General features: G+C 41.5%; 2 protein-coding genes across 3 annotated transcripts; one reads left to right on the top strand and one right to left on the bottom strand.

Annotated features, from left to right (window-relative positions):
* The first annotated feature begins 4,593 nt into the window (after positions 1 to 4,593).
* Positions 4,594 to 9,742, top strand: LOC124673892. 2 transcript variants are annotated; one of them, XM_047209941.1, is made up of 6 exons: positions 4,594 to 4,803; positions 5,401 to 5,493; positions 6,170 to 6,305; positions 6,626 to 6,899; positions 7,036 to 7,090; positions 9,259 to 9,742. In XM_047209941.1, exons 1-6 carry the CDS (start codon positions 4,660 to 4,662, stop codon positions 9,331 to 9,333), a joined length of 777 nt encoding a protein of 258 aa, XP_047065897.1. In that variant the 5' UTR covers positions 4,594 to 4,659; the 3' UTR covers positions 9,334 to 9,742. The 2 variants fall into 2 exon arrangements, with proteins under 2 accessions (XP_047065897.1, XP_047065896.1); XM_047209940.1 differs by having other exon boundaries at positions 4,598 to 4,803; positions 6,620 to 6,899.
* Positions 9,743 to 9,977: 235 nt separating this feature from the next.
* Positions 9,978 to 16,588, bottom strand: LOC124673891 (probable plastid-lipid-associated protein 12, chloroplastic). The gene is made up of 11 exons (XM_047209939.1): positions 16,277 to 16,588; positions 16,088 to 16,141; positions 14,460 to 14,534; positions 13,883 to 14,002; positions 12,565 to 12,756; positions 12,294 to 12,377; positions 12,124 to 12,213; positions 11,165 to 11,218; positions 10,993 to 11,072; positions 10,361 to 10,471; positions 9,978 to 10,265 (listed from the first exon to the last, which is right to left on the bottom strand). The coding sequence occupies exons 1-11, from the start codon at positions 16,541 to 16,543 to the stop codon at positions 10,187 to 10,189; spliced, it is 1,206 nt and encodes a 401-aa protein (XP_047065895.1). The 5' UTR covers positions 16,544 to 16,588; the 3' UTR covers positions 9,978 to 10,186.
* Positions 16,589 to 23,140: the final 6,552 nt, after the last annotated feature.

Here is a 23,140-nt window from a genome sequence, read left to right on the forward strand (position 1 = left end):
GGTGCGTGTATGCAAATCATGGTGTGGTACCCATCACATACCTGTTCTTGTAGTTGTAGTTTTTCATTTCGATGGAAGGAGAAAGCAAGCATCAATGATAGACATTGGCATCTACTTGAAGCCATGATAATAGCCCCAAAGCCGATAATCAGGTTGAAACGTGTGGACTGCACGTTAGCTATGAATTTGTTTGTTTCAGTTGTTGAGAAAATCTAGCTTTGGTTGTTGAGATATTTTTGTTTCTCTCCTTTCGAGTAGGGGATGTATGCATGGGAGAAGAGATATAGTTAGAGACCGTGGTGGCATTTTTTTGCAAATAGACAAAAGTATGATACCAGGCATACGCAGGTTTAACCTTTCAACAACTAAAACAAACAGATTCATAGCTAACGAGCATTCCACACGTTTCAACCTGATTATTGGCTTTGGGGCTATTATCATGGCTTTAAGTAGATGCCAATGTCTATCATTGGTGCTTGCTTTCTCCTTCCATCAAAATGAAAAAATCCCACGGTGCGTGTATGCAAATCATGGAGTGGTACCCATCGCATACATGTTCTTGCAGTTGTAGTTTTTCATTTCGATGGAAGGAGAAATCAAGCACCAATGATAGATATTGACATCTACTTGAAACCATGATATTAGCCCCAAAGCTGATAATCAGGTTGAAACGTGTGGAATGCTCGTTAGCTATGAATCTGTTTGTTTTAGTTGTTGAGAAAATCTAGCTTTGGTTGTTGAGATAATCTTGTTTCTCTCCTTTCGAGTAGGGGGTGCATGCGTGGGAGAATAGATATAGTTAGAGACCGCGGTGGCATTTTTTGTAAATAGAAAAAAGTGTGACACCAGGCATACGCAGGTTTCACCTTAATAGTAAAAATTATGTGTAGCATCAATCTATATACCTGTATACATCAACACACATAAACTTGTACCTGTGTTGACATCAAACACACAAAATCCATAAGGCCGGGAGATGTTCTTTCACACATCAACGTCAACAAGTCCGGGTGATGCACCCTGACCAGCCACGCCACGAGCAGGCTCGGTCACGACAGGGTCGACCTCGCCCTAGACCCAGCACGATACATTGACCCCAGGTGAGACGCATCCAACGCAACCCAAGCGCCCAAGCCGGCTCCGAACCATGCCTCCTCGACCATGCACATGACGGTAGTAATCGCCTAAGACTCCCGGTACTATCGATACCACCCTTGGCGGAACCACCGTTGAGGTAATCTCCTCACGCCCTTGCACAATGCAAGATGCCACCGTCCACTAGCTAGGGGATCCTTGAGGGTGCCCACCAAATCCGTACAAGATTGGGGCAATCTCCACAACTGAAATCGAGGCTCCCAAGTGTAATCACCACAAAGGTCTCAACGCCACAAAAGGCCACAAGACAGTCTAGGGTCCAAGGACACAAGAGGAACAAGCTCCGGGTACAAGCACCCGAAGTAATCAACTCACGAACTTTCACTGATACGTTAAACCGTGGAGAACTCAAGCCGATGCACCAAATGCAATGACAAGAACATAGAAGATGCTCCAATCTTGCACTCTCAAATTCCACCAAAGCTACAAAATCTACCGTGGAATAAGAGAGGAGGAACAAAAAGGAGAACTTCAAATTTCTCCTAAATCTACATCTAAAGGATTCCCTCACAAAGAGGAGATTTTGATTGGTCTTCTCCATGCGGGTAGTTCCTTAGGTTTATGGATAAGTAATGCTAACAATAACAAAAAATTCTCCCACATAGGACTGGATGGAAAGTGAATTGCTGGATCAGAGTCTCCCATCAGACCGTTCCAAAAGGGGGCAACCCTAGCTAGCGGTCACCCGCCCAATCTAAAGGGAGCGGCCAGTTTTGGACAAAGAAAAAATTCCATTTTAGGCATATTTTGAACTGTAGTGATCTCTATTTTTGGAAAGTTTTGCATGCACGTGGAACAGGACGAATCTGCTGACGTAAGCGGGAATCTTTTAGAAAACGAAAAATTTAAAATGTTTTATCTCACAAATGACAACTCCGATTTCAAATCCGTTTTCACCCATGAACCGGTCTCAACGAGAGTTTCGAAACTAGCACCCATGTTAATATGTTTCGACAACTTTTTTTTCGGGATAAAAGTTATCATCCCTAAAATACAGAATTTATCAACCATAAATTTAAAAACTTACCAACATGAAAACTTAATTTCATACAAAGTATTTGAATATTTTTTAGTAATATTCGAAATTTCTATTTATGGTAAAATTTTCTTTTTTAGCAGAAAAATTGGACTATATTTTTTATACACGATTTTTTTGCATATATGCACTAGTAGACCGATTCGCTGATGTCAGCGAAATCTTTTTCAAATTTGAATATTCAAAATATTTTTATTTTCAAATGACAACTCCAAATTAAGATTCGCTTTCACCAATAAATCCGTCTCGACGAGATCTTGAAAACTAGCACCCATGTTGATATGTTTCGACAATTTCTTTTGGGCTAAAAGTTATCAATCCTAAAAAACGTCATTTATCAACCCGTTGCACTGTTATCTATCAATGGTAAAATATAAAAACTATCAACCCTAGAAAATAAATTTTGTTTAGAATACATTTTTTAGCTTACAAGCTATCAACCTGGTGTCCCGTTATTTATCAACGGGTAATATAAATAACTATCAAACCTAAAAAGTAATTTTTATTTAGAATATTTTGGCAACATTTTTTGAGCTTACAAAGCTATCAACCCGATGTCCCGTTATTTATCAACGCGAAATATAAAGAACTATCAATCCTAAAAAAGTTAATTTCATATAGAATATTTTAGCGACTATATTTTTTTAGTACAAACTATCAACCCGGTGCCCCGTTATTTATCAGCAGTAAAAATAAACAACTATCAACCCAAAAAAGTATTTCATTTAGTATATTTTAGCGACTCTCTTTTAGTTTACAAATTATCAACCCGGTGCCCTGTTATCTATCAACGGTAAAATATTAAAACTATCAACCCTAGAAAGTAAATTTTGTTTAGAAAACATTTTTTTAGCTTACAAGCTATTAATCCGTTGTCCCGTTATTTATCAACGGGCAATATAAATAACTATCAACCCTAAAAAGTAGTTTTTATTTAGAATATTTTAGCAACATTTTTTGAGCTTACAAAGCTATCAACTAGGTGCCCCGTTATTTATCAACGGGAAATATAAATAACTATCAACCCTAAAAAAGTTAGTTTTATTTAGAATATTTTAGCGACTATATTTTTTAGTACAAACTATCAACCCGGTGCCCCGTTATTTATCAACGGTAAAAATAAATAACTATCAATCCTAAAAAGTATTTCATTTAGTATATTTTAGCTACTCTCTTTTAGTTTACAAGATATCAACCCGGTCCCGCGTTATTTATCAACATCAAAATATAAATAACTACCAACCCTAAAAAGTGTTTCATTTAGAATATTGTAGCGACTCTTTTTTAGTTTACAAGTCATCAACCTTGTGCCTCATTATTTATCAGTGGTAAAAAAATAACTATCAACCCTAAAAAGTTAATTTCATTTAGAATATTTTAGCGACTATTTTTTTTTACAACAACCTGGTGCACCGGTATTTATCAATGGTAAATTTAACTACCTAACAACCCTAAAAAGTAAATCTTATTTGCAACTCAAATTTCATTTTTAGCTTACAACTTAAAGCAATACTTAATTTGAGTAGCAAGTGGTAGTTCATTTGAGTTGCAAGTGGATCCCCCACCCGTTATTTTCCCCCTAAAACCCACTAGCCCGAAAAAGGGAATTATAAAAATTAAACAAAAATAACATGAATTACCGTACGAAAATAACAAAAGTAGAATTGCAAAAAGAGAATTGTCATAAGGGAATTGTAAAAAGAGAATTATTTAAAGGGAAACATTAATTAGCGTGCCAAATAACCAATTAAAAGGGAATTGCAAAATACTCCATGCACATGGTCGTGTCCAATCATTCATCCATCTACGCATGAGCGGGTATATAGCATGCAATCAGCGTGTGAGTGTGCATGTGCATGTGCAAGGTGATTAGTAAAAAGAAAGTGGCAGGTGGCTGCATGTGAAAAGGGAATGCAGAAAACGACAAAATATGCATGACCGCATGTTATTAATAGAGTTTGCATGTGCATATGCGATTAGTGCGGGACTGCATGCAGAAACGGAAAAAAAGAGATAACAGAGAAAGGGAATTGAATCACGCTTCCGGGTGAGGGCTTCGCGCACGAAAACGATCGCGCTCGGGGTCAAACAAACGCCAGGGAGGGAATCTGTCCAAAAGGAGGGTATTCTTGTTCCAACCGCGGCCGATGCGTAGCACCCACAACTTCTTTCTCCAGATAATTGAAGTTCTTTTCCTTTTGAAACCAGATATTCTTTTTTTAGCGGTTTTATAAACCAGATATACTCAAGTATAGCAATAGCTAAAAGTGGAAAATCAACGTGAGCAAATGTAGAGTTTTAGGCCTGTGTTGGTGGGCTGGGCCCAGCAACTGGGTCGAGATCCCAAACAGCCATTTCTTGCTCCTCACCTCGCGGAGCCTCGCCGAGCCCCGACGGCCAATGAGGTAAACATCAAAGCTCCCCTCCGCCGCCGCCGACCCCGACCCCGTGGACCGCCGCCGACCAAGATGAACCACGTCAAGACCGCTCTTCTCTCTGGCCACCGCCCCCATCGTCTTTCCACGGCGGCGGCGCCGCAGCAGCTGGTGGCCACCGCGTCGTTCCACTCCACGCCTCCCCTGGAGCGGAAGCGCAAGACCCAATGGCACCAGGTAGGCATCTCCCTCCCTATTGTGCTACTGGTAGCTCCCGAGAAGAAATATTGCTCTTTTTTATTTGATCCGCCCGTAGTTTGCTGAAATGCTTCTGTGTGGGAAAGCTTGCGGTTTCCGTAGATGTATTGCTCGTGTGTTTGATGAATTGAGCGCCAGGAGTAGAATTCTTGCTTTTTATTGTCAATTTGAGAGGAATTCTTGCTTGATCTGTTTGATGGGTTGAACGCAAGGTATGCCATATCACAATAGGTGGATTTGGGGGCTCAGATGCTTGTGAATGTTCGTCGGGGTGAATTTGAGCGCTAATTTTTACATTGCTCATTGTGTACTTTGCAAAATCCCGCACCCTTTCTCCCGTCCTTGTGCTTTCCAAGATCATTATTTTGCCGTGGTGTGATGTGTGTCTCGCTTGGTTCAGCCTGCAGCCTGTATGCCTCCAGCCCCCTCGCAAAAAAAAAAGTTTGGGTCACTAGCATTGCTTAACCTTTTCTGATTTTGTTATTTTGTTTGCTTATGAGTGATGATTTATTATTATAAAATAGTTTGTGCCTTGAACAAAGAAAGAGCTAACACTATTATCTTCTGCTTCCACAGAGATTCAACTATTATGCGAAACGCAGGAGAAATAGAGATACACAAAGGACAGTGATACGGAATATCTCTGAGTATGCGGAGTACCTCTTCGATGTCAGTGCCATGAATTTTTTGACAGCCTTTTGTTATCTTGTTCCGTTCGTTTGATTTTGAGTAAATCGATTGAGATTATTGGCTCTCACAAATACTGAACTTAAGATTATCAAAATATATTACACATTATTCTTTATCATATTCGTTTTGCATTCTTGTAGTTGTAACTTAGTTTGGCCCACAAAAAATGAAATAAAATATCTGCAAAAAAACTTAGTTTGGCCCACAATAAATGAAATAGTAAACCAATAAAATATGGGTTTTTGAAAAGTATAAGAACCATATATAATTCCAAGCCAAACTCTGCAAAATTTCAAGATGCATGTTCAAATTTAGCTGTAAAAGATTGCAGCGAGATACTTAGGAGGGTTAATCCTTTTTCAGATTGGGAGCTTTAATGCTTGCAACTCTTAGGATGGTAGAACTCTGGAATCAAGAGAATGTTTCATTTCCTTGCTTAAAATTTTACGAGGAAACAAGATGAACAAAATAATTCGCATCTATTTGTTTGTGCTCCTATACTTGCAATATTTGAATTCCAATGTTTAAGAAAATTTGAAGTTCAGTTTGATACACACTAAATGTCAGCGCAGCTTTCAATCAAAATGAAATATAAATGCTTATATATAATGTTTCTTTAACCACTAAAACATTTCTCATTTATATCAATATTCAGACTTGGCGGGATGAAGATGAAAAAAAAGATGCATCTTGTGGACCTTCATGGTTTAGGGGACACCGTTGGGTCAGGGATTCAAAGCCTAATGGTTTCCGGACACATGAGTTTTATTATGATAATATCAAAAGCAAGGGTACACTACTTTATCTGTACTTCTCTCTTATGAGTAAATCTGAATCATTCTCTTGTTTTGCACTAGAGCCTGATTCTGGATATTAGGAGTCAGGATACTACTCCCTCCGGTTCATATTAATTGACTCTAATATGGATGTATCTAGACATATTTTAGTTCTAGATACATCCATATTGAAGTCAATTAATATGAATCGGAGGGAGTACCAAATTTTTTATGCCATTCTGAAGTTACAGTTACTTTAGTTTGTAAAAATATTACTTGAACAGAAGTGCATATAGTGAACCTTATAAAGTTTAGGTTTTTCTTATTAGGGACAGGGGGATTTGAGTTTTGCACAAGTGATGATGATGGACCAGAGACCATCTTTCGTAATGCTTTTCATGGGAACCAGCAGACATATTATTGGTCCTTCGAGTCTGATGATTTTCAAAGGAGGAATTCCAGACGTTCTCATTCAGAAAGGTCCAGACACTGGAGTTATGAAACAGACGATGAAGACGAAATATCCCCCCAGACAGAGGTATCTGTGGCCCGTCAGGCTCTTGGCTTGAGCACCAATGGCCCATTAAAACTTGAAGATGTTAAAAGCGCGTAAGATTGTTGGGGCTTTCAACATTTCACTAGCTTTTTGAGTATTTTACAGGATTATGCTATGAGCAATGATGCATTGAATTCTTCACTTATTTTGAGCTGTGTAACATTTTTTTATCATTTATCTCCTTGCTAGATACCGGACATGTGCACTTAGATGGCATCCTGATCGTCATAATGGCTCATCGAAGGTAATCTTTCAACATCAGAATATATTTTGTGGCACCCTTTGCAAGTTATCTGTATAAGTTTGTTTCATTCTGTTATAAATCTGCTGGTTTAGATAGTCTTTAGCACAAGTGTCCCGGGTTCGCATCAGGGATATGAGAAGGATTTGAAGCTTTGTTTTAAAAAATAGCTACGTGTTATACAAATTAAATATACAAAGTTAAAACTACACATCTGTATCCCCATGTTTATTACTTTTTATTGATTCAGATGTTGTAGTTGCGCATGTCCAATGTTTAGTTCCATTTCCATAGGAAATGGCTGATTTTATGGTTGCTCTCCAGGCCTATCACATCCCTCCTCCTTTACTCGGGCTTGGGACCGGCTATTCCTTAAAAGGCATAGGCAGAGTTGCATCTCCAATGCTAAGTGACAATAATTAATGCAACACTATATCAATAAGGACGGGTTAGCAGCTCACATAGGTTCTGTACAGAAACATGTGTTACAACCATTTCTTTTGGGATTATGCTTATGCATAAGCCAGCTTATGGGAAACGGCGGGGAGAAACTGTGGTGGGGAGAAACTCCTATTCTTTTGGGCTTCTAAAATTTTGGCTTATTGTTGTGTTAAATTGCGAAAAGTCTGAAACACCCTTCGATACAAAATGTGCCCAATTCATTTCGTAATATCATTGTAACATGCGTGCATGTGCATCCAAGCTAGACCAGCACCAGAATATGCATCCGATTGCAGCACCCCAGTGGAGGAGTTCCGTGGCCAGCTATCTGCTGCACCACCCCCAGTGGCTGCTGTGTTACCGTCTCTGTCCATGACTGCTGCCTCACCAGCGGGTAGAGAGGTGGGCTGCAACCGGAAGCGGGGAGTGGCGGTGGCAGGGAGGAACCGCTCAATGTCCACGAAGGGAGAGTCGAGTCGATGCGGAATGGTCTTGATGTGCTGAGGAGGTTTCATTTTCGGCCAGGACCACCCTGCCCCAGTCCTGGTCCCTCGTGCCCCCTGCTCTGTTTAGGGGTACAGGGGACCCAATGGTACACGAAGAAATGTCCTGATGTCCCACTGGGGCACATGGCCCATCCCAACTCTCAGCATCCCACCAGTAAGATAATAATGATGGAGGCGTCTGCGACTGTGGTGGAGTATTCGGCGACTGCGGGCTGTGGCTGATGGTGGTGAGAGCAGTGCAGCTGGCTGCTGTGGAGGAGGCGGTGGTAGAAAATTGATGGAACAGCCGGTTATGGTGGTGGAGGCGGCGGTAGAAAACAGACGGCACAACCGACTACGATTTAGGAGCTGGGGCCACCTGCAGAGTCCAGGTGGAAGCAACAGGGACGCGAGCATGGCAGGGGACACTATATGGCAGCGCTCTCTGTAATGCTGAGGCCTAGGTTCTTGGCTTTGGAGAGCAGTGTGAGCATCTCCAGCAAGGAGTGCCTGACTCCGAGTTCCGCTTCCTTGGACAGCAGCCCTGCCTTCTCCATGTTGCTCAGCACCTTGAGCATCTCCAGCTTATTGAACACGTCCACCTACACCTCCTCACTCCCCTACGAGAAGATCCCTGCGCCTAACCACTGCTTCGACCACCATGTCGTACTTCTTCACCTTCAAGAGCTAGCAATTTCGAAGGTACTAGAGCATTCAGTTGAACATGGCGGACTACGTAAATTCTGGGAGCAAATTTTAGTTGGTATTTGGGAGTGGCATGATTGTGAAATTGAAATTTTAGTCAGGTTTACCTTGTTCTTCGGAGCCATGGCCGTGACCGTGAACTAAGTGCCTTCTCCGTCTATAGGGCAGGAGATCCCTCCACGACTAGGACATGCAGGGGAAAGAGCAGCAGCTGGAGATTGCTGCTGACACCGCAGCCATTTCTGCCTCCTCACCCCCTGCTATATCTTCTTTTCTTTCTTGAAATGCCTGCCCTCTTCTTGTGATGATACGAAACACACTAGTGGAGATGGGTCGACCCACTCGCCCTTTGGCTCATATTTTTGGGTCGGGCCAGTGATCTGGTGGGTCTTAAGCCCATTTCCATCTTTACAGAAGGTTGCATCGTCTAATCTCTAGTTTGATGTTTTGGACGTCTGTTTCTCAGTTACCGCAACACTTCACTGTTATATTTGATTGTCTACTGGACTCATAAATATTTGGTCCTTCTTTTGTGGACAGGCTACTGCAGAGGAGAAATTCAAACGTTGCAGTGCAGCATACCAGACCCTATGCGACAGTTTGGCTACCGCCTAAATAATGTGATACAGAGACCTGGGCTCATTTGTTCCTTCCACCAGCAGATCAACTTCATAACTGCAACTTATGCAGGCCTATGACCTGCAGACAACCTTCAGATCTGCAGATTCTGCTGAGCTCAAGCATTAAATTCAAAGAATTGCTTGGTTCCCAAAGGAATTAACTCAAGCCAATAATGTACATGTCCATGTGACATTTAAAAATTGTCGTTGTACTTTTAGGGATATGAAGACACGTTTTGTACCGAGCAGGATAATTGTCATGGCCAGGTTATCTAACCCAATTTAGCCAGTTTAACTGGATAGTCAGATGCTTTATCTGGTTCTGCAAACTGTTGAGTACATTGTGGGCTTTCAGTCTTTGCTGCATTACAGGATGGTAGGAGATATCAAAACTCTTTGATCAACCTGAGATGTGTAATGTTCTGTCTGACACACATCTGCCCAGAACCGTGTCATGTCGCAACGTTTTGAGATATATCTTATTATATGAAACTGCAGTCTCTCAATAATGAGTAACTGATGCATGATCATAGTTAGTGTCACTCTTATACTCGCTCTCTTTGGGTTTACAAGGCCTATACATTTTGTCCTAAGTCAAATTATTTTAAGCTTTTGAGATGAAATTTAGGTCATACATGATTATCAGAGCAAGTGATGCTTTTTTAGGGGAAATGATTACAATATATGCTACTCTGAAATCTATAATTACATCATTCTGAGTGTTGCACTAGTATATACAACAACGTGTACATCAAGGAAGCCAACCATTTTGAGTTACTTACATTTGACCAATCTGTGCTCAATCAATCAACTCAAGCAATTTGTCCACATATCCTTTATCTGGGTATCTATGTTCTACTTGCAATGCGTAAATGAACAAGCTCATGCTGGTTGAGCCTAGATATTCTTATCTTATTGTCAATGTACCTGCAAGGAAATTCACAAATATCAGAACAAGAATTAAATTTCAGATATGTTGAGTCTCTTATCTTTAGGTCAATGGAAATGGAATCCAGTCTTACAAGATCTCCATGACAAATTCTCCACGAGTGTCCATGGGAAACTGTATGCCGCCAACTTGAGCAGCTCCTTCATTCATGGACACGCGAAAGGTATTGCTATTCCCTGATTTGCTGCAAGTTCAATACAAAGTACTTAACATAATACATAAGTGTACCATTTGTAGCAGCATTAAAATGAAGGTGCATAAATCAAGATCGCAAGGGAACTCCAAGAGAAAAACACGAGATGCGCCCTGGATGTTGATATCTGTGCATAATGCATAGTAATAAGCTGTACCTTGTGTGCCGACAGAGTGCTGATGTATGAATGTAGTAATAAAGCGAGTCAAAATGTACATGCCCGGTGCTTTAAGCATCTATGAAGTTATTTGTAGATAGTATTGTCTTACTGAAACATGGTTAATATCCCCCCTTTTCTATGTGACTATGTGCACATAATACAGTCGGGCATGTTCGTATTTCCTTGGGGCGTTAGTGAAACATGTTTCCATTCATTTTGTAAAAATATTAGTTTTAAGAGTTGCATATCACACATACAGATGGAATGGAGTAAAGAAATTCACACTATATTTGCTTCAGTGATATGGTACTTGATGACTACTCATAACATACATGCAGCTCTTCAGACTTACCATATGTTGCCTTTTGCACTGAGGCTGACACCTGGAAAGGGGTTCACCAAATTTTTCAGTTGCCCATCTTCCTTTATGGTCTGAAGGAATAATTGTTACATGTCAAATACCAAGGAACACATGAGAGTATCATGTCACCTTCCCTCAGCCTTTTTGAAATTCTGAAACTAACCTGGAAATCCTTGAAACCAGCAGATGTGACCGATGACCAGCTTCCACCTTCAGTCTGTGCATACAGATGAATGAATATATGAAAGGGAAAACACATCCTACAATCAGTGGTAGTTAAGCTTTACCTCGTATACCACCTCTAAAGCAACGTATCACCCCGTATCATAAATACTCCAATGGTTTATCTAAATTTGGATGTATCTATGTCTAAAAAATGTCTAGATACATTCGAATTTAGACAAACTTTTGACATCTAAAAATGGACAGAGGTAGTATACTTAATCAATTAATACTAGTTTCAAGATATTCTGATGCGAATTACTTAAGAAAAATGCACGGGAGTCCACAGTTTTCATCCCATTTTATTAAACCTACAAATTTTTGCATAGAAGGGAGTATGTCTCTACACCAATATACATATCTCACAATGTACTAAAAATACACCACCAAATTAGTCTTCCATACATTTTAAGTATTAAAGATGCTTCATATATGAAAAATATATATACCATAAGTCAGACAGCCAAAGTTTGTGAATAACAGGGACTACCAACTCATATCCATTCATCAGAAATAGCTATTGGTGTTTAGTGCATGAGCTATCAGGCTCATAAGAAAAAATTAGAAAAGTCTCCACATTGTTTGACTCTGCCAGGGAACCTAAGTTCAATCACGGTCTGAGACTCTTACAATTTTTATGCTATTTCACGGGAGAAACAAGGAAGAACCCTAGTGCAAGTAGTATTTACACAGAAATAGAGGAAACTGTACAAGATAAATTAGTGGAAGTAAATAGAACAAAAGAAGTTATACATGAATATCTCGGAATGCCTTGTACTTATGTTTTTGTTGTGTTATATAAATAAAAATCATGACCAATAAGAAATCTAGCTCCACAGCCAAGAGATGACGTGCATTGAAATATCAAATATGTTTTGTAATGCTTATGTAAAGGTTGACCTGTGAAGCCCACAACAGTTGCCATTCTCCTGCTAGGGTATTCAGATCAGCCTCAACCCCTGTTCTGCTTGAAGCAAGATGCTCTATAACCTGTCCAGCAAAAAAGTATAATGTAGAAATGAATTTCTCATTTGACTGCTTTAACGGACATCCAAGGTATAATAACACACCTCTTTTACTCCAGTTCCTGCAGATATAGCTGACAACAACATCTGCCTTGGGTCTGCACTTTTCTGGAGAACAAATGTGGTTCCCTGCACTACATGTTGTTTCGGAAAACTAATGAAATACAAGCAGGTCTGGGAAAAACCACATCTTTCTATAAAGAAGATTTTTACGTATATACCATTATAGATTCATACGAAACTAAGAGACTGATTACACAATTCAAAACAGTAAATCCATGGCTGCAAGGTTACATGCAGATAGTTTAGTATGTACCTTGTTTCCCCTTGAAATACGTATGTTCCCACTACGAGATAAGTATGTAGTGTCAAGCCAACCCTTTGCTTCATCTCCAAGAAGCCTGAATGGCACTGGATATGGCACCTTAAATGGCAAGAACTTGAAGGTGAATGCTGCTCGGTCAAAACGGAAGAGAATGCGTTTCCCATCTTTAATAGTTGCTTCTGCCTGATATTTTGTGTAACAAGCCTCATTGCAAAATCATACGTAACATCATAAACACACTATAAATATACCACTTAGCAGCAACAGAAGTAAAAGAATATTACCTCCTCCACATAGAATTAACAGTTCCACAGTATTCTACTCCATCCGTTCACAATTATAAGATATTTTAGGTTTTTCCTTTCAAAATGCATGTATCTAGACGCGTTTCAATGTATAGGTTCACTCATTTCGGTCCATATTTGGTCCACATTGAAATATCTAAAATATCTTATAATAGTGAATGGAGTGAGTATTAGATAGCTATATTAAAGGAGTAGTAGTCTTCTCTTGCCAATCTTCTTGATATTCAATATGTTGGTAGATTGGTTAAAATTTAGCTTCCTGTGCAACTTTCTGAGTCTCTGCTTGGGTACAATGATCACCAATAGACCGCTTTTGGGACCCCAATTTCTCTACATACTTCATCCGTATTTTCAATGTCCAATTACCTTGTGGAGTTGATCATGCTTCCGATCATAAATAACCCTCCGGAGTTGATTTAATGGTTGCTTAAATGCATTGTCGTTGCATGTTTGTAGTCAGATTATCAAAGTCTACTCCACCAAATCGATATCGTGTTCCTCAAAACCCCATAGTGCTATCATTTACTATATATTGTTTTCAATTATCCTAAAACACTGCAAGTATTAATCAAAAGTGATATGTCAATTGAGTTTATGTTTCCTGATCATGCATTTAGCTCCGAATATGTAGGCCCTCATATTACCTGCGATGTTATCTTTCTTCAGTTATACTTGCACTGTTGCACACCAGCTATGCACTTCCCGCATGACACGAGAACTTACAACAAGTCCATTATTTAATCTTCTATAACTCAACGAGTTTCCGCACAGAACAACAACAGATAACTAGTTGATTAGTTCATCAAACAAAACTCCGAAAGACAGAATTAGACGCTAAAGACAACAACAAACAAAGCAGCAGTATTTGGGGCAAGAATATCATGAGCATATTTAAGGTTGAACATGGAACTTCAGAATACATAAACCCCCCCCCCCCCACCCTCCCCCGCCCAAAAAAAACATTTGAAGCTAATACGATATTGAGTTATTCACACAGCAGTTACCTGCACTGCCAGTTCACCAACTGTTTCTGAAAACTTGACAACATTCACCACCCTTGGATCATCTGTTCTAAGGTAAACTTCCTGAAATACACTGAAAGAGTCAACTCCAACGAATGTCCTCTGCAGAAAGTGGATTGAGAATAAATTCAGTCATCTATACAGAGTGTGAACCATCTATCAGCTAAATAAATAACAGAGACAAATAGGAGATGGAACATATAGTTTCTGTTGAAGTGTATAAGTGAATTCCCTAGCCCTTTCCATAAGTTTGGACTCTTGGTTGGGTTGGCTACAGCATGAAGCTTGACATGGTATCAGAGTCCAGGGCCTATAGGGCTTTCACGATTCATCCTAAAATTGATGTTATCAAACTTTGCATCATGTCAATATGAAGCTTGGCTAGTGCATGAACCATTCTTCTTTTTTCCACGTGTTGACTTACGTGTTACACGTGAGAGAGGGTGTTGAAGTGTATAAGTGAATTGCCTAGCCTTTGCCATTAGTTTGAACTTTTGGTTGCGTTGGCTAGTGCATGAAGCTTCACAATTTCCAAGATGAGCATGTTGGTATTATTTACCTGAATGGGAGATGCCGTCCCTGGTCTTGTAGTGAATATGAGCTTCCAGCTTCCTTCAATTAAACTCGAATTGGTCTGCATATAAACGATAAATGCTAAAAGGACAACCTTTGTTTTCTCACTTATTTTCTAGAAATTTTGCATTAGTCAGTTACATGCATGGTAATGTAGCTATTCAGTATTTTCATTTTCTCTAACATTCTCCTTTGTTAAATTTTGAGAAGCAATTCAATACTTTAACATATCCTGCTATCAGGACTCAGAACTTCCATCAAACACTCTACCAACTATCAACCCCTCCAGAAAATTCACAAGAGTACTGTTCGGTGCGATGTCCCAATCATATTTACCCTAAGAGACACATATTGACATGATGCAAAGATTGATCAAGAGAATTTGGCTCACTGTTGTATGCATGGCCTTCAATTCATGCTGTTGAAGTACATGTATTGCCCACCTTTCTTATCAGTTTAGATTAATGGGTGAGCTCAGCTTTTAGGGGGTTTGAGTGAACTTGTTGGTGCATGCAATTCAATTTTGTATTAAAGTCAAGAGATCTCAAGTTCAAGACCCAGTCAATTCAGTATTTAATAAAAATATTAGTGGCTTTCACTGATCGCACACCCAAGGTGTGACAGAGCCTAAACATGAGTGGGGATGTTGAAGTATATTGCTTGTCCTTGGCATCCAGTTCGTACTTTTGGAGGGTCTTAATTTTAAGACCCGGCTGGCCTAAGGAAGCCACATATGAGGGGAGTATTAAAGTATACCTTTCTCCTTCAGTTTGGTCGTTTGGGTGAACTGGTTGGTGCTTGCAACTCAATACATACCAGCAATGCATGCCACTTCGTCAAATATTTGGATTCGTTCTTCTACAAGCTACTACCTCTGGACATATTTAATTGACGCGGAAACGTACAGTCATAAGCTTACTTGGTTTGCATCTTTCGCGTCAATTTAATCCGAACGGAGAGAGTAGCTCTCATATTTACATCTTGACATATTCAGCATTGGCACAAGACAATAAACCAATTGTTCCAAGCGTTAAGAAATTAAACAAGTCTGAAAATAAAGCTATTTGTAGCATATGCGAGGTCAGACAAGTAAACATCTTGACGTCTTGCAAGGTGAACTTAAATATTGACCAGTAGAATGTCTCTGGTAATGTGAATGCTACTGAGTAACTTTCACCACAAAAATTATACAATGTCCACTGATTTCCTGTTATTTAAGATTATATCCCAATTAAATCTGCCTGTGTCAATCGAACATCAAATTCAGCAACTAATTAGCAGAATTCACTCAACAGATCAGTAGTAGGACTATTCTCCCGTTATACTATACACTAAGCAGCCTCAGCATGAAGCTTCAGTTGAAGCTGATTATCTGTACTACGAGCCAACTAAGGGAGTAAACCTTCTCATTGAAACCACACGAATTTCACTGAACAGATTAAACCCATATGCTTGCTTTGGATGTTCGTAGATAGCGCAAGCCCATTCCTCTTACAAACATAGACAGGATAACCGCGAATGATGGTCAGTAGTTCAGTTTTTTCTTGGCTTTTGTAAAAGACACTTCCATGAGCTCATTAATGCCTAGAGGGAAAAGAAGGGCAGTGCACCTACCGGATCAGGCACACCTTCGAGTGCCTCCAGAGTCTGCACTGCGCTTTCCACCTCCTGCACACGCAGACCACTACGCAGCATCAGACATCAGTAACATTTCAACACGCACATGGCGCGCGCCCACGCGGCAGAGGCTGGCTGCCCAGAACAGGCGTAGTCGAGTCACAAGCCAAGTGGGCCGGTTCTTGCCTGGAGCTGGCGCGGCGCGACGGCACGGCCACGGCCCTGCACGCCGACGAGGGCCTCCATCAGCGCCTCCTCTGGCTCCGTGTACGACGCTTCCCCAGCGGCCACCGACGACGCCGCGAGCAGTGGGCAAAGACGAGTCTGTCTCCTCGGGTGCCGCCCATAGGAGGTGCCGAAGAGAGGAAAATATGGGGATGTAGTTGGCACGCGAGAAGGAGCGAGGTTGAGGAAGCCTCCAGCTGCGGCAGCTGCAGCTGCGGTGGCGGCCATGGCGTCCGGTGGGATGTGGGCGCGTCGTTTGTGGCTTTGCGTTCGCGCCTCCCGTGTGGTGGGCGTAGCGCTGGTGTTACGCGGATGGGAGATCGCTTCGCTGGACCACCCGTCGGGTGCCACGTGGAGGCGACCGCTGCGACGGCTATTTATTTTTAAACACACGCCCTACCTTGCCTATGAGCGTTTTTGAAAGGCTGAGAATCTCGGTAGTCGCATGTGATTCATTTTTCAGCTTCCTCGATGCCTCCTAACCCGAACAAAACAGACTAACATCATCTCTAAATCGCATAAATTTATTTACCCTATTCTTCTCTGGAGTTGATTCCCTCCACCCCGCCTTTTTTTTTTCTTGAAGCCATGAAGGTGCACGCTCAAAGACGATAATGTTTAGAGACGCGTGTGAATCTATATATAGGGACCAACACATATTAATAAAAAAAGTGTATCATCACAAAGTTACCTCTAGCTTCTTTTCCTTCTTCTCATGAAGTACAAGTGTGTATATATACAAATTAATGGTAGGAACAGTAATGAAAATATAAATATACACCTGGGACGTAGTTTCTTTTTTTTTTTGAAAAGAGGAACATAGCCCCGGCCTCTGATGACCTAGACTGTCTTAGTTTTCAGGTGGGTCCGGTTTATTCATTGTATCACTTTCATTATAAGGTTCCTTTGTTGAACTACTTTTTTTTTTCTCATCTCTTTATATGTTTTTCTAGCATAGAAAACTCCCACCACACTAGGCATGGTTGTTTAAAGCCACAAAATGTAAGCTGAGCCCTATCATCGGGGTTCTACTTGCCACCGTGAGACAATGAGTTAAAACCACTTGATGTTCATGCATAATCATCTCTTATGCAGGTTATTTACCGGTGCACAATTATGTTTCGTTTATGGTCATCTCTATAGCGGATGGAGCATCGTGAATTTTTTATGGAGGTGTCTACACTATTGTGGGATGTGACGATGGTTACTTGCACCCTACATGGATGGCAGCATAATCTACGGATTGATCTTCCATCTCCATAGGTGCCCTCATAGTTCAGCCATGATTAATTGTCAAGAGCCTTAAGTTGTTATCTTTTATTATATCTCATGGATTGGATTGGCTTCTCAGTTATGTAGTTGTAATACTTAAACCTTTCAAATAATAAAGTGTCCTTTATCGGAAAAAAATCATCTTCGTTCTGCATATGCTAGTTCTAAATCTAAATTTATATATAACACATAGTTGATTTGGACCCAGAGTACTCTCAAACCACAATTTTCACAGGTGTACCTATATCTTTACCCCCTCTCAGCCATGTAGGTGCCTGTCCCTTTAGCGTGTGTTTGGTTGGTGGACAAACATGTATGGGATTGGATGGGATGGATTATGTGGATGGGGATGGTCCCATTTAGTTGATCCCTGGTTTTGTTTGGTTCCAAGGATTTCAGAGATGGGATGAAATGTCCTTAGCTCATAATATTCAATAGCGGTTGGGTTAACAGGCTAAGTTGCAGTTATGAGCTTATAACACAAAAAATGGGGAGCCAGAACTCCAGCCGCCGGCCGCCGACGTAGTGGAGGAGGCGCCTATGGTGGGAAACGACGACCTGCAGAGCTCCCTGCTCTCGATCTGCTCGGGCTGGAGCTAGAGCTCCAGCTGCCGGTCGCCGATGCCGTGACGTCGCCCGGCTAGCCGTGCCCAGCTCCGTTCTCAACCCCGCGCCGCCGCCCGGTCAGCCGTGCCCAGCCGCCACCCGGCCGTGCCGAGCCGCAGAGAAGGGCAACGTGGCTTGGAGGGGGCGCATCTGGTGGTGATGTCGATGGGGAAGAACGGCGCGGCGGCGCTTGTTAGGGGCGAGAGAAATAATTATGAGGCGGTCCACGCTGTTAGAAAAAGTGAGATGAGGAGGTTCAGCCGATTTTGAGAGATGAGTTGGGTCAGCATCTAGAGAGAATATTCCTTGCATGTGGACAGTTCCATCCACGCACTTTATAACCAAACACACGTAAAATGGGGATGGTCCAATCCCATCCCTAGTTCGATCACCAACCAAAGGAACGCTTAGTGTTGAAGACGTATTAAACATGGATTTCTATATACTCATGATGTCAAATTGTAGGATACCATATTTTTTATTTTCTAAAATAAATTGTGTGCATAAAATGTAGTAGTCATGCTAAAGTTTTTGCATGTTGAAAAATTCACAGGCACGTTTAGCGACTGTAATATTTTTTCCATTAAGCAATTTTAATACTCAATGATGTTTTATTTCTTGATCTAAAATTCACTAGGATACTGATTGATTGTCTAATTCATTAATGATCCTAAGTATATTCAGGAGTGGCGGAGGTACTGTAAAGCCTACCTAGGCCATGGTCCTCCCATGAATATTGGGGAGAAGCAATTAATGTATTCTGTAACACAGAAATATATGATTAATACAATTCCTTTACCCCGCAAAAAAATACATTATTGCTTCTATGCTACCTTTGCAGCAAAGATGGGCTTTCCGCACGAAGGCTACAGTCACATCCCTGCTTCCTTCGATGGTTGTTGAGGTGTTTTTATTTTCAACCATTAGAAATCAACAGTTGGTCATCTTGAATGCCATATGTTTCTCCATAACGAGTAACTTTGGGTTTCAGTACATGGTATATGAGCGAAAATATGTGTGCGTATAATAATAACCCCTTCCCCCACCCAAAAATCGCAGTGCTTCACTTTACTATTGGTTGCTCAAGATAAATTTCACATTTTGCTATCTACGCTTGACGTTTCACCGGATAAAATTTGTCGGAACTGCACAAATACCACAAGAACCGACATACCCAATTGGAAGTACATTATTGCGATGTCTCGCAGAATCTCCTAGCCTAGTTTCATTGTGAATTATCCCACTTTGCGCATCCTGGTGGTTAAAGGGAAAATGCCGTGTCTTGTAATTCTAGACGTATGCTTGAAGCTGCCGTCCTCTCAAAGGAAATGGAATAAAACTTCGATTATACGCTTAGCATTTAACTCCCTAATTAATCCTCTTTACAGGCAGCACCTCGTATATCCTAAGATGCGTTGTCAATGCGTTGTTCAAATGTGCCTACCGCTAGCTGAACCACTTTACAAGATAGCTTTTGTTACATAATTTAAAACATTACAAGATAGATTTTGATACATAATTTGAAACATTACAAAATTAGGAAACCCAACTAGTGTGCTATGATATCCTTCGCCTTCTTCGCTGCGAAGGAAGAATACCCAGACACCCAAACTAGATACACCAGAGGGTTCTGTATGTCCTCTTGTTCTTGGTGTGTAGGAAGGACATACAGAAACATACACTAGTGGCTTCAACTGACATGCCATATTCGTTGCAAAGAAAGAACACCCTGGACCTAGAGCAGCCTATCGCTGCCTTCGCCGGAGTCGTCGTTGTCTTCGCCGGGGTCGTCGATGTGGTAGTGCCCGCGGAAACAGGAGTCGTTGTACACACAGACGCTCATGTCGCCATTGCCTTCCTAGGGGCAGAGCAGCAGGCATCTGACCTCCAGGTTGTGGCCGCGAGCAAACTTCTCGAAGCCGTTGTCGAGGTACATCTTGGCTTCCCCGTCAAACAGCACCTCGACGGGCCTCCAGCACTCGCCACAGTTGTCTTCCCGCAAGTTGACAGAGGCCGGCTCTCGGCCGACGAGAAACTCCGCAAACTTATCTAGGAGTTTCTTTTGGCTGAGGGGGTCCTCGGTGATGTGGACGATGAACTCGAAGTGAATGGTGAACGGGCACTCCCACTCCTCAGGCGAGGGTGAGCGCGCAGGTGACGTCGATCGTGCAGATCCAACACGGCCGCCCCTGCCCCGGCCTCTGCGGATGCATCCTCGGTCTCGACCCCTATGACCCGCCATGACGCCCGCGAGAAGAAGGTGGATGGCGAGAAGATGGATGGCGGCGCTAGGGTTGGGGATTGGGGAGGTAGCTAGGGTTTGCGTGCGGGAATGGATGCCCCAGCTCCCCATTTTATACGCCGGAGGCAGCCGAGGGGCCGGTGGTGCGCATTACAATGGGCACCCATTGCTAGGCCTAGTAAACCTGCATCGGTGTTTGACCATTAACTCACTTGGCAGGATGCTGAAGCCACGCCCGCCAGGCGGGCCTGAGGTGGAGGGGAACGGTCACGAGCTACGTTTGCGCCGATGCATTTCGACCCCAATTTTGGCCGCATTTGCGTCCACGACACATGCCGAAAATTTTGTGTCATCTCGCTGGGCTATGGTGCAGACCCATTTATCAATCGTGCAGACGCAAATGGTCTTGGAGATTCCCTCAGGAGGGATGTGACGCGATCAAAGTTAGCGACGGACAAGGGTCACAGACTCACAGGTGCTCAATGCGGCGATAATACTGTGAATTTACGGTGCCGAGCCAGAGTGCCCTGAAGATGTTCCGTCATTCTCGCTCGTCCATGGACAGTCATCGCGCCCGTGCAAGTGACTATATATGCATGCCGTGCATTGCATGTGCTTGGAATTGTCCCTTCTTCTCGCCGGTGAGCGTTTCGGTTGCAGCTCTGCCCCGGTCGTGGCTAATGCGACGTACATATATTACACGCAAGATTCATTAATCCGTGACTACTAAATTTCATCTGCCTATTAGCTGAAGGAAACAAACAGATCTTGGTAGTCGCATGTTTTTATACCATATCCCTACATGGTCTATTCTTCAGCTTCGTCGATGCCCCTTAACCCCAACAAAACAGACTAAATCACGGATATTCGTCTACCCTACTGTTGTTTGGAGTCGATTCCCTTTCCCTTTTTCTGTATTGAAGCCATGAAGGTGTACGCTCAAAGATGAGAATGTTTACAAAGATGAGAACGTTTATAGACGCTTAGGAATCTATATATATAAAGAGACCACCACATAGTAATAGAGTGTATCACTACCAAGTTTTCTCTTTTTCCCGCTTACAAGTGGTAGGTAATGAAGATATAAAGTAATGATACGAAGTACTAGACTACTTTTTTTTTTGTTAAAAAGGAGAACATATCTCCGGCCTGTGACAAAGTAGATACCCTTAGTTTTCACGTGGGTCCGGTTTATTCATTGTATCACTTCCACTATAAGGTTTCTTCCTTTATTGAACTACCTTTCTTCTCATCTCTTTATATGTTTCTCCATCATAGAAAACGCAGGCAACACTGAACATCCTCAACACTAGCCACAACCTAAGCTGAACCCTACCGCCAGATTCTATCTGGCACTGCAAGACACCGAGTTAAAGCCAACATGCATAATTATCGTCTGCATATGGTAGTTCTAAATCCAAGTTATAGAAAAACCACATAGTCGTTTTGTACCCAAAATACTTTCAAACCACAGTTTTTTTCACGGTTTTTAAATCTTGGTTACGGTGTGTACCTATGTCTGTACCCTCTCTCAGCCATGTAGTGCCCGTCCCTTTAATGGTTTTTTTAGGAACCGTCCCTTTAATGTTGAAGGTGTACTAAACATGGATTTCTATATACTTATGCTGCAAAATGTTGGCATATCATAGTTTTTTTCCCCGTTTTCTAAAAATAAGTTGTGTGCACAAAATGTATTAGTCGTGCTGAAGTTGTTGCATGTTGGAAAAATCACATGCATGTTTGGCGACTGTAATATTTTTTTTCATGAGACAATTGTAATATTCAATGATGTATTATTTCTTGATCTGAACTGTAATATTTTTTATGAGGAAATTATAATATTCCATGATGTATTATTTCTTGACCTGATTTTCACTAGGAAACTAGTGATTGATTGTCTATTCATATAAGGTTGCTAACTCATTAATGAACCTGCGTATATTAAGGAGTGGCGGAGCTATGGCAAGACCAACCTAGGCCTGGCACGCCCATGAATCTTGGGGAGAAGTAATTACACCTATATAGTCCTTTCGTTACTTGATATAAGGTGTATAGTTTTCTACAAAAAAATTGAAATATAAGGTGTACAACAACTCCATAGTAGTCTAGACAAATTTGCCCCTGGTTAAAGTTGATGGAACAAACGGACCGTAATTGATGAGACGGCGTGGGACATACCATAGAATTAGAAACCATGATAAGAATCATATTTTTGGCAATGACAGAAAACTTGGCATGGCTATTTGCTCGCCATTGTACAATTCCTATTTCTAACCTACGTGTGGGAAATAAAAAAAACGAGTCTTAATTCTATGGTACATGCAGATCCTGGTGCGTCCCTTCCTCACTTATTTGTTCTTTCGACGTGGACCTGCTTAATGGAATTATAGAGTTCAAGTACAAAAAGCTCCTCTCAAACCACTATGCAAGAAAACATGCGAATCAAAGACTTTCTCTCCCTCATATGAAGACCATCAAAACAAAGTGTATAATATGATACCATCTTCATGGGGATAGGCTTGCAGCTTGAGTGATGTGTCAAGTGAGGGTGTTCTTCTCACCTACCGGTAAAACCTCCTCCTCCTCATCGAAAAAAACTTTTACCCCACTTTATAAAAAAAGCCACAACGGCCGCACAGATACAGGGTAATAGAAGACCCCCTTACAAAACAGATCAATATGCAATTAATGGTATGCCATTTTTT

Source organism: Lolium rigidum, chromosome 7 (genome assembly GCF_022539505.1).
Source record: "Lolium rigidum isolate FL_2022 chromosome 7, APGP_CSIRO_Lrig_0.1, whole genome shotgun sequence".
Lineage (NCBI taxonomy): Eukaryota > Viridiplantae > Streptophyta > Magnoliopsida > Poales > Poaceae > Lolium > Lolium rigidum.

Excerpts from the sequence above, each read along its gene's own strand:
- LOC124673892 (XM_047209940.1), top strand. The coding sequence starts at position 4,660 with ATGAACCACGTCAAGACCGCTCTTCTCTCTGGCCACCGCCCCCATCGT. Across the intron at positions 6,306-6,619 it reads TGATAATATCAAAAGCAAGG|GGACAGGGGGATTTGAGTTT; the intron begins GTACACTACTTT and ends TTTTCTTATTAG. Across the intron at positions 7,091-9,258 it reads GTCATAATGGCTCATCGAAG|GCTACTGCAGAGGAGAAATT; the intron begins GTAATCTTTCAA and ends TTTTGTGGACAG.
- LOC124673891 (XM_047209939.1), bottom strand. The coding sequence starts at position 16,543 with ATGGCCGCCACCGCAGCTGCAGCTGCCGCAGCTGGAGGCTTCCTCAAC. Across the intron at positions 12,757-13,882 it reads TTGGTGAACTGGCAGTGCAG|GCAGAAGCAACTATTAAAGA; the intron begins GTAACTGCTGTG and ends ACAAAATATCAG. Across the intron at positions 10,266-10,360 it reads GAATTTGTCATGGAGATCTT|GTACATTGACAATAAGATAA; the intron begins GTAAGACTGGAT and ends ATTTCCTTGCAG.